The sequence below is a fragment of the Beta vulgaris genome, chromosome 5, assembly GCF_026745355.1.
Source record: "Beta vulgaris subsp. vulgaris cultivar EL10 chromosome 5, EL10.2, whole genome shotgun sequence".
NCBI lineage: Eukaryota > Viridiplantae > Streptophyta > Magnoliopsida > Caryophyllales > Amaranthaceae > Beta > Beta vulgaris.
This window is the reverse complement of record NC_079206.1, coordinates 8,914,338-8,928,586: the sequence shown is the minus strand read 5'-3', so window position 1 is coordinate 8,928,586 and position 14,249 is coordinate 8,914,338. Positions and strand designations below refer to the sequence as shown.

The following is a 14,249-nucleotide window of genomic DNA, read 5'->3' as shown; positions in this document are numbered from 1 at the left end:
TGTCTACAAGGGAAGCAATTTTCATTACCACTCATTACCACCCTACAAGGTGGTATTGGATGGGAATGAAAATTCAAGAAGGAAAGTGGACACTTTAGGATAAATTAGCATTACCATGGTAATGGACAATGATATTTTTCACAAATTTACACACAAATTCATTCCCATTACCACCATTTATGACCAACTACCAAACGGGCCGCAAGAGTTCAAGTAGTATACCAAAACAAAATTTGGCTATCACATTCATTAACATCTTTATCTTTTCCACTGGTTGGGATTCTCGTACTACCAAAAAAAAAAAAAAGTATTTGTACATTCTCTCCTCTGATTTATCAACATTGTAGCATCTGAATATTTGTTGATAACCTATGATGACAATAGCTTCATCTGAAATACAATAATTAGTCACAACTAAACCTCTTCTATTAGAGCTTTGCTTTCACTGTTTGCCTTCTCAGCCGTCGAGGATCTCCTTCTTTCGTTGCCTCGGTATTCTAATTGTGAAGCCTTTTCAGCCTGCACAAGAACTGACAAAGAAGACCAAACTTCTTCTTCTTGTTCGTTCACCCAAGACAAGATAAAGTAGATCTTCCTTATAACAGACTTAAGCTTGCTCTTAACCTCTGAACTCTTTGCTCTTTTAGGTTTCTCAGATTTCAGCTCCCTCTCACCTGCCTCGACCATCCTCTGCAAATCGGATACTGCACACACTAGAGTAGCCCTACCTGAGCAAATTATAGACACCACGTCATCAAGAACACCAAAACCGAATAATGAACCACCCATGTGTCTAAAGGCTGGAGAACAAGTCTGCTCTAAGCAATATGAAATAGCTTCAAACATAGATTCTGGTTGTGCTCCTTGGCCCAAAACAGAGGATAAACTCAAGATCACCATGGAAGCTCCTATAGCATCTGACTGCCAATCCCCGTTATAAAGACGGAGGGTAAAACAGTAACTGTATAGGATGTCAACCAGATGAAAGGCGAGGAGTGGGGAAGGCTCGGCAGAAGTAAGCTCCTTAAGTGGTGGTAATGATGTTTCTGGTCCAGGTGGAATTTCACTCTCAAGGTTTTCGTCAGGATTTAATCCTGATGCTTCCTCTCGGGTTGCTAAAGGCTGGATAAGCCGGGTTCCTTCATGGCTGAGAGACATTGTTCGAGCTGAAGGCTTCAACCACCACGGCTCCCATGGCTCAATCATCTTGCTCAGTTCTCCAGTTGCTATAGCTCTTTGGAAAAGCTTCTTCTCTTGAGCACTTAGGTCATCATAATTTATTTCACCACCTGATAACAGATCTTGCTTGCTTTAGAACAGCAATAAACTCGCTGGACAAACAAAAAGAATGTCTACAAGCTCCCCACTCGGTACTGTACAAAGAAGTCAAGATACTATAGCAGTGATATACAACATGACTCTTTGAAATGTCACTCTCTGGAAAATAATGCTAGAATGAAACAAGGAAAATAATTGCTTTTAATAAGAGAAGCTTTCCATTTACAAGGTATAGGGCAAGCCGTCTTTGGAAGTTGCCATAAGACAAGCAGACGGATCCTATTCACAAGGTGCAAGCTACCAACAATGCTAAAGAAGGAACATACCTGATAGAACCTTTTCAATTGTCTCCTCTGAGAGAGCTAGCTCTGCAGTATTAACAAAATGGAGTCAGATGACAGATTCAAAACAAAGCTAAGAATGAGTTCATAACTCTACTGAGCTAAGGGCTCAAGCTAATGCAAACCATGGATAGCCTCTCAGCATAACTCCATAGAAAATGTCAAAATAGATAGATGAACAGTAACAAAAGCTTTTGAGAAAATCTCAAGATCACAAGGTCCACAATAAAGAGGAGATGTGTGGTTTCCAACAAAGATAGAGTCCTATTTAACATCAATTCATCTGAAGAATACAAAAGCCATGCTAGAATCTGAATAGTGAACCATTTCGATAAGCATGATGATGCTGAGCAAGCTAGTGAGCTACTAATAGACTGCTAATATTCCCCAAATTAAGTAGATACTAAACCACTCACAACCAGCAATAATGTTGGCACTTGGCCACATAAGCGAACAAATCAAAAATTGAGAGATCCCATTGTGACATTATTGCGAAGTATTGCTGAAGCTTTTGGATTTTGGCACAGATCATTTATCATTACTCTTGTCTAGTCGATTTCACCTTACCATTTCCTGGGTATAAGTATCCATCTTATATACAGAAAATATTTAAACACGCTGGTAGCGAGTATTAAACAGCTGAAATGATCAATCTCTTAGAAGACCTACCATCCTCATCCATACTATCCTCCTCATCTTCAGCATGATATCTTTTGAGTATGTCCAGCATCTTTTTCTTGCTTTCATCATCAGGACGTTGCTGCCTCAGCTCATCCACAACATTCTCCCGCATAAAAGATTCAGTACATCGGAGGCTGTGAGACTAAGATAAAACAACCATGAACTGCATCAGATACCTTACAACTTAGTTAAATCATAGCTTTATAAGTCACTAACTAAACTTATAGGAAGGGTCCAGAGGGTTTATCCGGAAAAGAATATCCATGGCACAAGTAAATGAATACAACTTAAAAAAAGGTTATGCGTAGCACTATACAAGTAGATAGAGCTCAAGGTAAGGCAAGTTATCTGTTCTTCCTTACTTAAAATAAAATTATTGTTAAGTTATCTCAACCCAGACTTTCTGTTTCAGAACAGGTAAGGATACGGAAAAGCAGATACGAGACTAATCTGTTCGGGAGAACCAACTATAGGAAGCAAGTATCATTTTAGTAAAATTCAATTGACTCATATCATGTTTGCCTACAGAATATTAAGGGGAATTATTGATAATAGAATGATGAGGCATATAACATATCCTTTCTTTTAGAGGAGCAGCATACGAGAATTATCAATGTCATGGTCCTAAAGTTGAACCATTCCATAAAAAAGGAAAGAAATGAAAAGTTCAAGCTTGAATAGAATATCCATGACAGCTATTTTTCTTTTCTTTTTTTTGAGGAAGTCCGTGAGAGCTCTTGATTAAAGGCTTCATAATCTAATAAATGCATTAAGCTGTCCCTAACTCTAGGGGCAAGAGCAGAGAACAGCATCTCATAGGAAGTCTCCTTACGCATCAAAGATCAATGAGTGCCATTAATGGTTTCTTCTTTCCATCGCTCAATCCTCTAAAACTAGCTCTACTGGCATCTTCATTCCAATATTCTTTCTACATAAATCTCTTTTCTCATTAGTAATTAGTACTCCTTCGATCCTTGTAACCATTGATTTCTATAATTAAATCAAAACACAAAGTTACAATGATAATCTTATGAATTGCTTCTGTTTAATCTAATATAAAATTTGGAAATATATTATCACGTCATAACTTGATAAATTTTATGAAACTAATGGTCAAAGTCAATGAGATCAGCTTCAAGCACCAAAGTCAGCGGGATGGATGAACCATGAATTCAGTGCCCAAGAAGAGGTCAGAAAGAATTAAGATTAAAAAAGAAAATTTGATCTCTCCACTGCATTTTCAAAGTTGTGAAGGTATAAACGAGGAAACAGCCATAGAAATAAGTGATTAGGGTGAGGACGTGTCATCTCCCAAAAGAAGGGAAGTAGAACAAGGGTACAAGGAGCAACTTCTCGTTTTGCTTACGCAGGGAGCTGAATCATGTATCCCACGAGCACATACTTCCTAGCGACATAGATACCACCTCCATCCTGACCAAGAGTAATCAGTTCATACTCAACAGATCCAATCATTGCACAAATCAAAAGCAAAACTACATGCAAATAGGTTTGCCTCAGACATATACACTTCCTCTATTCAGGTTAAATGGCTACATCCTACACATACCTTATTAGGTTGTTCAGAAAGTTCACACATTTCCTTAATAGGTAATCCACTATTTTGTGACCGAGAATGTTATATCGCACAAATTCCATCAAGCCCGGAGATGTTCTCTCATCTAATATCTAGATTTGCTTGATGCAAAATTCAGAATTACTATTGCTTTTTCCAGAAATAATTTGGGGAAAATCTAGAGTATTTACTATGTACGCAAATTTGGAGCATTGAGATAAGAAATTCTCTAACCTTTCTAAAAGTTGATCCACCAACCACCAACTATATTTGATCATCCAAAATGCAAGAAGCCATGCACTACACAAGCCTTCTCAATACAATCCCTCTTTGTATTATACACAATCTCCCTATTCCACTATGTCCTCTTAATTACTCTTTTGTGAGTTTATTACCAAATAGTGAGTTGTAATGTTTTTACCCAAATCCAAGCAAATAGGGAGACAGCATAACACACACTTGCAAAAACTACAACAAATATAAGCAGCCTTACTTCTAACTTGTCTATAACAGCAATTTATATAGGAGTATAATTCAATTAAGTTAGGAAATAAGTGGCAAGAGCTAAAACCGTAAAAGAAAAGGTAAAAAAAAAACACGCATACCTTGTAACAATGGAGAGAGCAGTACCTGGTATTGCAGCGAGGACAAGTATATTGCGAAAATTGCTTTTGACATCTATATTTTCCAAATTAAAAATCAAGCAAATAACATAAATTAAACATTTGATCATACACAAAAAATTCAACACACAAAATCGAAAATTTCAGGTTGAACTTTATGATAAGAAAACAAGAATTTAAATTAATTGAGAGGAGAGAGAAGAAACTTACACGCGACAAATTACACGAGAAGAAGATTGGGAGGAGTTGTGAGTTTCAGAAGTAGCAATAGTTTCCTCCATTTTTAGCAACAAATGTTGGACCCTCAAACAGTGGCAGATCCAGGAATTTCTAATGGTGGTTCACCACCAATTACCCTTCACTAAATCCAAATATTTTTTTAAAAAAATACTCCAAACTAAATTTCAATCGAAAATAAAATAAATATATAACCAATAATTATACAAAATACAGCCAAATAGTACTAGAAAAACTAAATATCCAAATTATACTACAAAATACAATCAAATACTAGTAAATTGTTCGCGACGAGTTTTCATGTTTTGATATCGATTTACAATATCATTCATGCTAACATTCAAAAACAAATCATTCTCTAAATAAGTAATCAAACAATCATTCATAGACCAAATGAAACTAGCAATATTTTGCATTTTGTTTGGAGTACGTTTTCTCTTCATTATCAAATCTGAATATCAAGTAACCATTGAACTAAATGAAGATGTATCTCACCAAATGAAACATGAGCCAATTTGCCATAGACCATAAACTTTAATCAACAAAATCAGCATTAGCAGTGATAACACCCAATTCAATTCAAATATAATGGCATTTCAATTTTTAAACACCTATAACACTCAAATCAAAATACAACAACAAAATCAACATTTATAACAATTCTAAATTATATAATCTGATATATAAACACCTATAACAACTGAAATTGCAATTTGTTTTCCAATTCTCATGAAATTGATAAATCCTAATCTATAAAGTAACAAGAAATCAAGCAAATTGAGCAGATTAAGATGTACCTAGTCACGAGTCACGACTCATGAAGGTTGTCCGTCCAGGCGTCCACCGTCGTCCACCAATTTCCGACCGATTCTGCGGCTGCAGGTCGGCGAGTTACAATGGCGATTATGCGATACGAACGAAGCCACCAGGCAACAGCAGCAGGAGGTCCGAGAAGAGTTGAGAGAGTGAAAACTGAAAATGAACCGTGAAAAATCGTGCGTGAATTGTTTGAATTTTTTTTTTGAGAGAGAATTGAAATAAAAGAAGAAGAAATTTTTCAAGAGTTATTTGAGTCCTAGAAAAACCTGGAAATTGGCAAATTTGTGCAGCTTTTTTACACTAGTTCTTTGGGTTTTACATATATCGGGCCAATTTTAGTTGATATTGATAATTTAGTAGATTTAGTAGCCCAATGGACCCTATCATAAATAAATAGTGATATCATGTGGCTCACAAAATGTTTTTTGTTATGCCGAACAAGCAAAGCATTAATATTGATAGACCCCGAACAACATTTACAAGAATATAATACTACCTCTGTTTTTTTAGTTGCAACGATTTGACATAAAGTAGAGAGGGAAAATGTCTAATCGTTGCAACTAAAAAAAAAACAGAGGTAGTATAACCCACAGACATTACTTCTATAATAGCATTGCTTCTCCCCGACTGCAGAACCACAGATTATTGTTCGATGTCAATGCATCTTTTCCAACTAGAACCACCTCTTGTATATCAACGAAGGTGAAAGAGATTGAGTCACTTGATCTTCAATCCAACCTACCATTAGAATGCTCCATCCAAGAGATAAAAGACAACCCAAAAATAATTGGGAGAAAATTAACCCATAAAGAATAGGAGACAGCCCACATAGTATGGGAAAGAAAGCCATCACAAAAGATGAAGATAATTAGTAAAAAAAGAAAATTAACACAAAGCAATCGACGTCGGTCTTGTGCTTCCCATCACAAGAATTACTAGTGAATTCAAAATATCCCAAGGTGATCAATATTTGGATACCTTATGAAACACCCTTATGTAAGTAATCTTGTAAGTAATAAACTAATAATTGTATCCATGTATCCTTACACTATCCTACAAGCAAACGTTCTAACTTAAGAAAGTTTTAAAATGAGCTTCATTTCCTGAAATTAAAAGTTTATTGTTGAAGACGATAATCTTTGTATTATTAAGTCCATTTGGAAAAACCCATAGAATTTGACAATAATAATTGTGATTTTCCCTTAGAGGTAATCATGAGTTGGTTTCTTGCAATCACATTTTCAAGGAGGCTACTTATGTAGCAGTGTTAGAGGCGAAAACGCTTTTGCCCGTAAAAGTGGATTGTTGTGGGTGCAGTGATCGGGTCGTGTTTAAGTTTGAGTCAAAAAATTATGCCGTAACCACTATAATATGCATATCCAAGAATCCAACTTACAACAACGCAATAATAAAAACCCTAGTCTCTCTTTTCTCTCTGCCCCCTAATACGCAACCCTAGCCCCCACAAAAAAACCACGCCGCAGTAGGCTCGCTGGTGGCCGCAAGTCGCCGGCGAGCCGGCTGCTTGTCGTCTTCGTCTTCTTAGGTTCTCTGTAGGCTCTTCGTAGGTTAGTTGTAACATCGGGTCACTGGGTTCCTTCGTCGCCGGTTCTTCGCTTGCGATTTGGAACTCTTCGCATCCACAGTTCGTCGCCGCCGCGTGTCGGCTCATGTCGCCGCCGGTTAGCACTCCTCCCCTTTCGCCGGCCGTTCCTTCTCCCTGCTATGTTCTTTCGTCGTTTTCCCCTTTTCCTTCCCCTGTTTTAGGTCGGGCTTCCCCTCCCCCTTCCTCCCCTATGTTTGAAAGGTTCAGTGTAACCCCATCCCTTATGCGAGTGTTCGGTCGCCTCCCCCTTCCCCTGTTGTTGCTTGGTTGTGTACGGGCATCCCCTTCCCTTCCCCCCGGTAGTTGGGCTTCCCTTTCCCGTCCCCACATAGCTATGTTAGTGCTGATTTTTGAGATGTTTTTCTCTGTCTGTAGAATTAGTTGTCTAGTTGGTGGTAGGCGAGCAGTCCGAATTGTTGAAGATCTAGGTTGTTGTTGGTTTTGGCTTAAAAAAAAATTTGCCAGTTGATTAAGGGATGGTGGTGTAAGGTTGTAGTAGTTATATTTGTAGTTTCCTTGAAATGTTTGAAGGAATGGGTACATCACATGGATGAGAATTGTGAGTTTGGTCGAGGCGATGTTCGTTATTCATGGTTGGACGATCAGTTTTCCGGTTTCTCAAACCGGTGGTGTGTTCGAGAGCTCATCATGTTTAGCTCCCCTTTTTGCTTGGCAATGATCTTAACGATCTTTGCCTTGAAAAATCAAAATCTGCAGGCGGCACCCCAGTTTCATCTGGTGGATTTCAGCGCTCTCCGTTTCTCCTATTCTACGGAGAAACACAAGGTACTCTTGCGAGAGAGTCCTGAGTCACCTAGGAATGTGACTCTTTCACAGTTCATGAGCCCAGAATCCCACGCGTCAGACGTTCGTTGGGATTGCTCATGCGGCGAGATGCAAATCTTGCCTTTGGTTCGTTGTCCAGATCGTGATCGATATTTGCTTCTCCTATCACATCCATTAGTCATCCGAGTTTTGCTTCCACCAGTGTATTCATCGACTAGCGGCGCAATCTTTCTTTGGCGACTCTTAATCAGCTTTGCTTCTTTATGTTTTTTAGGACATGTAAGAGCTCATAAAGCTCTTTTAGATTTCCTTTTGTTTTCGTGTGGTTGTATTAGTTATATGTTGTACTTTGTTATTTAATCAATGCACGTTTTCTTGATGTCAAAAAAAAAAAACCACTATAATATGCTTAAATTTATGTTTCTTACTTGAAAGAAATTGCCTCAAAACTAAAAAAAGTGTTGAAAAACACCAGGTCAAATTCAAATAAATGATTGAGCGAAAAAATGCTTCCAAATCCATACATTTTATTCTAATTGATTAGGCTAGTTTATATTCATCAACTATGAGCAAACTTTAATAACACACTAGTTATTAGGCCCGGGTTATGCCCCGAGTAAGAAAAAATTTCATTTATTAATATAATACTTTATGCTAATAACACTAAATACAACTTAGCCTAGTGGTTAAAACTTTAGTATATCTACTTGAGGTCTTAGGATCAAACCCTATACTATGCAATTTCTTAATTTTTTTTTATTGTACATAGATTACATAACTAAAACTCCCTAAGGAGAGCGCCACCTGGCACAGTTTCTTGCTTTCGCACGCCTTTTAATATATTTGTATAGATTGTAGGCATTTTTCTCTAACGATCAGACATTGTTTTCCTTTATGCAGCGATGTCTTGTTTCTAATATCCAAAAGATGCTTTAGATTAACTCTAATTTAGAAATTAACATAGCTTTCTCTCATAATACATCATTGCCTAGCTTTTTAGTTTTCAATAGATTTCATATTTGATTCCATCAGTTTTTTGTAATATTCTATTTAGTACGAAATTGAAAAATGGACATCTATACAAATATATTAAAAGGCGTGCGAAAAAACGTCTATGTGCCACGTGGCGCTCTCCTTAGGGAGTTTTAGCTCATGTAATCCATGTACATCAAAAAAATTTAGAAATTACATAGTATAGGATTTGATCCCAAGATCTCAAGTACATATACTAAAGTCTTAACCACTAGACTAAGTTGTATTTAGTGTTATTATCATAAACTGTTATATTAACAAATGAAATTTTTTCTTACCCAGGGCATAGCCCGGGCCTAATAACTAGTTATGACATGATAAGTTGTTCAAACATACTTCAGAGGAATTGGGGATAAAAGTAACAATTTCAATGTGATTCGCGTAAACAAATGTTCTTACTTAATAGAAGGGTTAAAGATCAAAAAAACTTATCTACATGTTTTATAATTACATATAATTATGAGGCTTTATTATGTTTTACTTTGAAACTTTAAGCATTGAAATTGTATTGGATTATTAGTGGTTAAACTATCGGACAAATGAAAATATTTGTAATAAGGCTAATAGTTATGATTTTTAGTTATTAGTTATTAGTAATATGCGTTATAATCTGGTTTTTATTTATAAAACTAATATACTTCAACGCTTAACTAATATACTTTAATGCTTAACTAATATATTTCACCGCTTAACTAATTCATCCAGAAGCAATTTAAGGTTTTTTTTGGAAATAATTTAAGGTTAAAATAACTAATATGTCAAACTGCTAGACTAATTCCGCTGCTGGTTTAATGCACGCATATATATCAACATGAAAAACTGGTCTCACGTTAATACTAACATGAGATCGTCTTAACGAACTCTTTAATATATTTGCATAGTTACCTAACAAGATTGACATAATAGTTAAAGAATTTGACTCGCTTTCTACACCATCCGATCCCAAACATGAAGATGGTCAATTGTCAAACTTGACTTCAAATTTCTTATTAACTTCGACAATAATTTGAGTGTCAACCTATATCTAAGAATCTAAAAAGGATCTAGATGAAATAGATGTGCATTAAAGTAAATTAAAATGGAATCCAACCTTCGGTGTAAAGTGTATATCAAACCAATACTTTCCCGATAATTTGATAAAGATCGTAGGAAACCGACCTTGCAACAATATGTCAAAAGACTAAGCGCCTACGGGAAATTAAAGAAGCTCTAATGCTAAAACTTCCGCCCACTCCAATCTTTCTAGATAACTGTTCTTGTTTGATAAGTCAAAAACCCTTTTAAGAGGATCAAAATTATACGGAGATTGATTGAGTGATGTTAAGGATTGCTAATTCTCTTATTATTGAATTTTTATTGGTTAGAAATACATTAAAATATTATTTTTGTATCTCTTCTCTCCCATTTATTACATACATATTAATATTTTATTCTAATTTATCTAAAAGGGTTGACAATCCTAAGCGTTATTCAAACATTTTTCAAATCATACTCAACTTATACTTTCGAATCCCGATCCTCCAATTCTTTTAATTGCAATACTTCAATTTCTATGCTTTTTAATACATAACTTTTCACCATTAGTATATTTCGTTATTTCGAAATAGTTATATAAAAATGATTCAACATTTATATATCGAGATAAATCTAATTATAAACCATAAGATAATTAACAATTATTTGTATATATTGGTATAATATTATAGTCAAAGTTAGTATGTATATAGTGCAAAAATCAAAGTACATATTGGAATAAAAAAGTAACGAGGAATTAAAGTATAAACTAGAAAAAAATTGGCATCTCTAAAAAAAAACTAGTTGTAACAAGTCAAGGCAAATTCAAGATAACAAAGATTGAGTCTTAAGTAAAATAATTTTACACTAATTTATAGTGAAATCCCTTCTATATTTTTTAGTTTGTCTGTACTTTGAATGTGCGTGTTTGTCAATGTACTTTTTGACCTTACATATCTTTCATTACATATTAGTAAAAATTATAACGATTCAACATCAATAGAGTGCTCACTAAAACGAATCAAGCAAGACCCCACGTGATTATTTTCTATCTTATATATTGAGAATAATTTAAAAAATTCTTTCCGATTGTGAACAGCGACAAGATTCCAAGTGATCGAGCAAAATAAAAACAAGTAGAAGGGTACCAAATAATCTCATTTGTGATCAAAGAACTAAAAATACTGTTAAAAAAAAAAATTACCTCGGGTTCACAAAATTAGCTAGGAAAACATTCCATCCAAATTAAATCACAAATAAAATTATATACATCCTTCATTTTAATTTCCAATAATACTGCTACTTTAATTTTCACGATCGTTAATGTACTATTTAGACTATTAATACTTTTGATTATCTATTTCTAAAAGTTGTCAAAAATAATAATTTGAAAATAGACGTTAAAGTTTGAAACTAATTGAAGAGAGTTTTATAGAATCGAGTTTGTCTTGTAAAAGACCACCTAATTTCAAATTAAAATTAGATAGTGATAAATCCAATATTTAAAACAGAACTAGTCCAATATTGACTAGGTTAATTTCTTTCTGCGACTAGTTTAATCCATTTAATAACTAAGTCTACTTTTATATTAAAATTAGACCGTCTTTTTTAATAATTTTTGTACAAAATGCTATTCATGATCACTTATATTTAGTATATAATTATGATTAGAATAATTAAATAAATATTGTAAAAGCTAGCTATTAAGAAAAGGGAAGAAGTTTTAAAATAAGTGAGGGAAAGTAGTCTTCAACTTGAAATCTACTTGTAGCTACTTACTACAAGTTTCTAGTTAGGATAGGGGTATTGAGGAAGAAGGAAAAAGGTGTCGAAATGAGTTGCAATAAAAATCATAGCTTGAGTTTCAAGGCAAAATGATAACGCATTGACCTACAAGCCCAACATTACCCACACAATTCATACAGGTCAGCACAGTCGGCTAGAACACAGGCCATTACTACAAAGCTGCTTTTAAGTCGGCCATTACGTTTCCATTTCTTTATATTTGGTCCGACCATAATTATTACCAACCATTTTCATTATGTTTGCATGCACTTAAAGGATATATGAAAATCACTAAATAAGCTATCAACAGTCAACTATAATAGAGGGTATTATACTATTATATAAGTAAATAAATCTCATTAATTATACTAGGTACCAGTATTAATTGGGTACAACTTTACTAATTTTAACTAATAAATCCAAATATTCATTATCAATAACCTCGTTGCACTATCAGCTAGTACATCTCATTAGCTCATATAAGAATTTGCAAGATTATTATCCCTACTAGAGTACATTATTGTTCCATATTACCACATTTATTTTTCATGTTTATGGATATAGCCGTATAGGAATATCTTTGTAATCAAGCTTGTTTGATGGAGGTAATCAACTCACAAGTTCGAACCCCATTACCTATTTATACTTGGGAGTAGGTATTCCTTTATATTTCATCTACTGTCAAGCGTTGACCTGTCTAGTTGAGCTGGTTGATCTGAGCAAGATGCTGATCCAATAGGGTCTTTCTTCTTACCAAAGGAGTCTCTAGTGGGAGGGCCCAAAAATTATAAAAGAAATATAGGAGTATCTTTGTAATTGAATTTTATTAATGATTTTGAAGATTATTTATGCTTCAGATTTGTCTCGCGATATCCTTCCTATACGCAACATTTATATTTACAACATTGCAGATGATAGTCCCTGAACTACTATATATGTGATAAATCTTGTTTAATGTCTAAGAATAATCAAGGTTGTGCAAATAACTGAATTAAATATTGTTCTTAAACCCAACATTACGAATGAAGATAACACCAAAACAGATTATCTTGTTCGTAGTAGGAAATTCTATTCGAATCACTTGACTAATTTCGTCGATAGTTATGGACTTATTATAGCCCGATATAGCCTATGCATATGCATCTATTAATGGAGGAAAGTTTGTAATAGTTACAAGTTCAAATGAGAATATACTTCCTCCGTAACAAAAAAGAATACAATAATTGAATATTTTATACCTCACAGATAATACCCAAATTTGTTGCATTTTTTCTGTTACGGAGGAAGTACTTCCTAAAGCCAATTCGCAATAGGTGGAGGAAGCTGGTAGTTAATTTTTTTCTCTTATTTAGTGTGGGCAGCTCATGTGGGTTTTCATGGGATTAACAATTGCGGTTGTGGAGTCGATCCATTCTTCAAATTGGAAAAAATAATGGTCCAGCCATATCCGAAATTTAATTTATTAGCACGGAAACGCTTATGATTTTGGCCACGAAAACATTTCGGAAACGAGAAATCCTCATACTTGATCAGACTTTTCCGTGCTTTATAGTATCTACTGTTTAATAGAGGGTAGAAGGAGGTGTGCAAGGAGTCTAACAACACAGGGCCCCAAAATTATAAAGGCCTTAAAATATACAATTATTTTAATCAAATTTACTTCATATTTGAGGAACTCACTCTCGTTTTCTATCTTTAATAATATTTCTTCATGATCAATTTTAAAATTTTCAACTTTCTATTTTAATACCCCGACCTTTCATCATTATTTTTTTTTATAAATTTGGGGCCTAATCTTCATACTTCCTCCGTTCCGTTTTAAATGAAACGTTTGCTTTTTCACGCAACCCAACGCGCTTCTTTAGTCATCAATATCTTTAGTTGTGTACACGTAAAAAATATAAAAAAGTTATAATTTGATAGTATGCATCGAGACGAATCTAACAAGATCCACTTGACTATGTTTTTCTTTATATAATGCGATAAATTGGAGTTAAAATTGATCAATGAATAGTGTCATTTCATCCAATGTTTCATTTAAAACAGAACGGAGGAAGTATTAGAATATGGTTCCAAAATCTTCAAAACGGTCGTGCAGGCACTAAATGAACTCATGCCTAGAGGGAAAAAAAGAGTTCAAGTATAGCTCAGTACAGTGGCGTATCTAGGAATTTACTCATGGGGGTACGAATACGTAAATAGTTAGATTCGTTAATTTTTTTTTCAAAATAAAGCTTTATTAACATTTTTTTCTCCCTAAGTTTAAGTAAGAACTTAGATATAATTGCTGACTATTTAAGTGTTCAATGTTTCAATTTAAATAACCAGATCTTTAGAAAAAAGTTGTTCAATTTGAAAACAGTTGTTTAAGTATATAAATGAGACATTTTTTCTCCTTAAGTTTAAGTAAGAACTTAGATATAATTGCTAATTATTTTAGTGTTCAATGTTTCAATTTAAATAACCAGATCTTT

The 14,249-nt window shown here is 34.5% G+C and overlaps 1 protein-coding gene across 3 annotated transcripts; it reads right to left on the bottom strand.

Annotated features, from left to right (window-relative positions):
* Positions 1 to 197: 197 nt before the first annotated feature.
* LOC104892592 (uncharacterized) lies at positions 198 to 5,845 on the bottom strand. Of its 3 annotated transcripts, none has more exons than XM_010678567.4 (6): positions 5,531 to 5,845; positions 4,707 to 4,857; positions 4,479 to 4,551; positions 2,289 to 2,442; positions 1,605 to 1,646; positions 198 to 1,289 (listed from the first exon to the last, which is right to left on the bottom strand). In XM_010678567.4, exons 2-6 carry the CDS (start codon positions 4,775 to 4,777, stop codon positions 415 to 417), a joined length of 1,215 nt encoding a protein of 404 aa, XP_010676869.1. In that variant the 5' UTR covers positions 4,778 to 4,857; positions 5,531 to 5,845; the 3' UTR covers positions 198 to 414. The 3 variants fall into 3 exon arrangements, with proteins under 3 accessions (XP_010676869.1, XP_010676871.1, XP_010676872.1); XM_010678569.4 differs by having other exon boundaries at positions 4,707 to 4,852; XM_010678570.4 differs by lacking the exon at positions 5,531 to 5,845 and having other exon boundaries at positions 4,504 to 4,551; positions 4,707 to 4,847.
* Between the last annotated feature and the right edge of the window lie 8,404 nt (positions 5,846 to 14,249).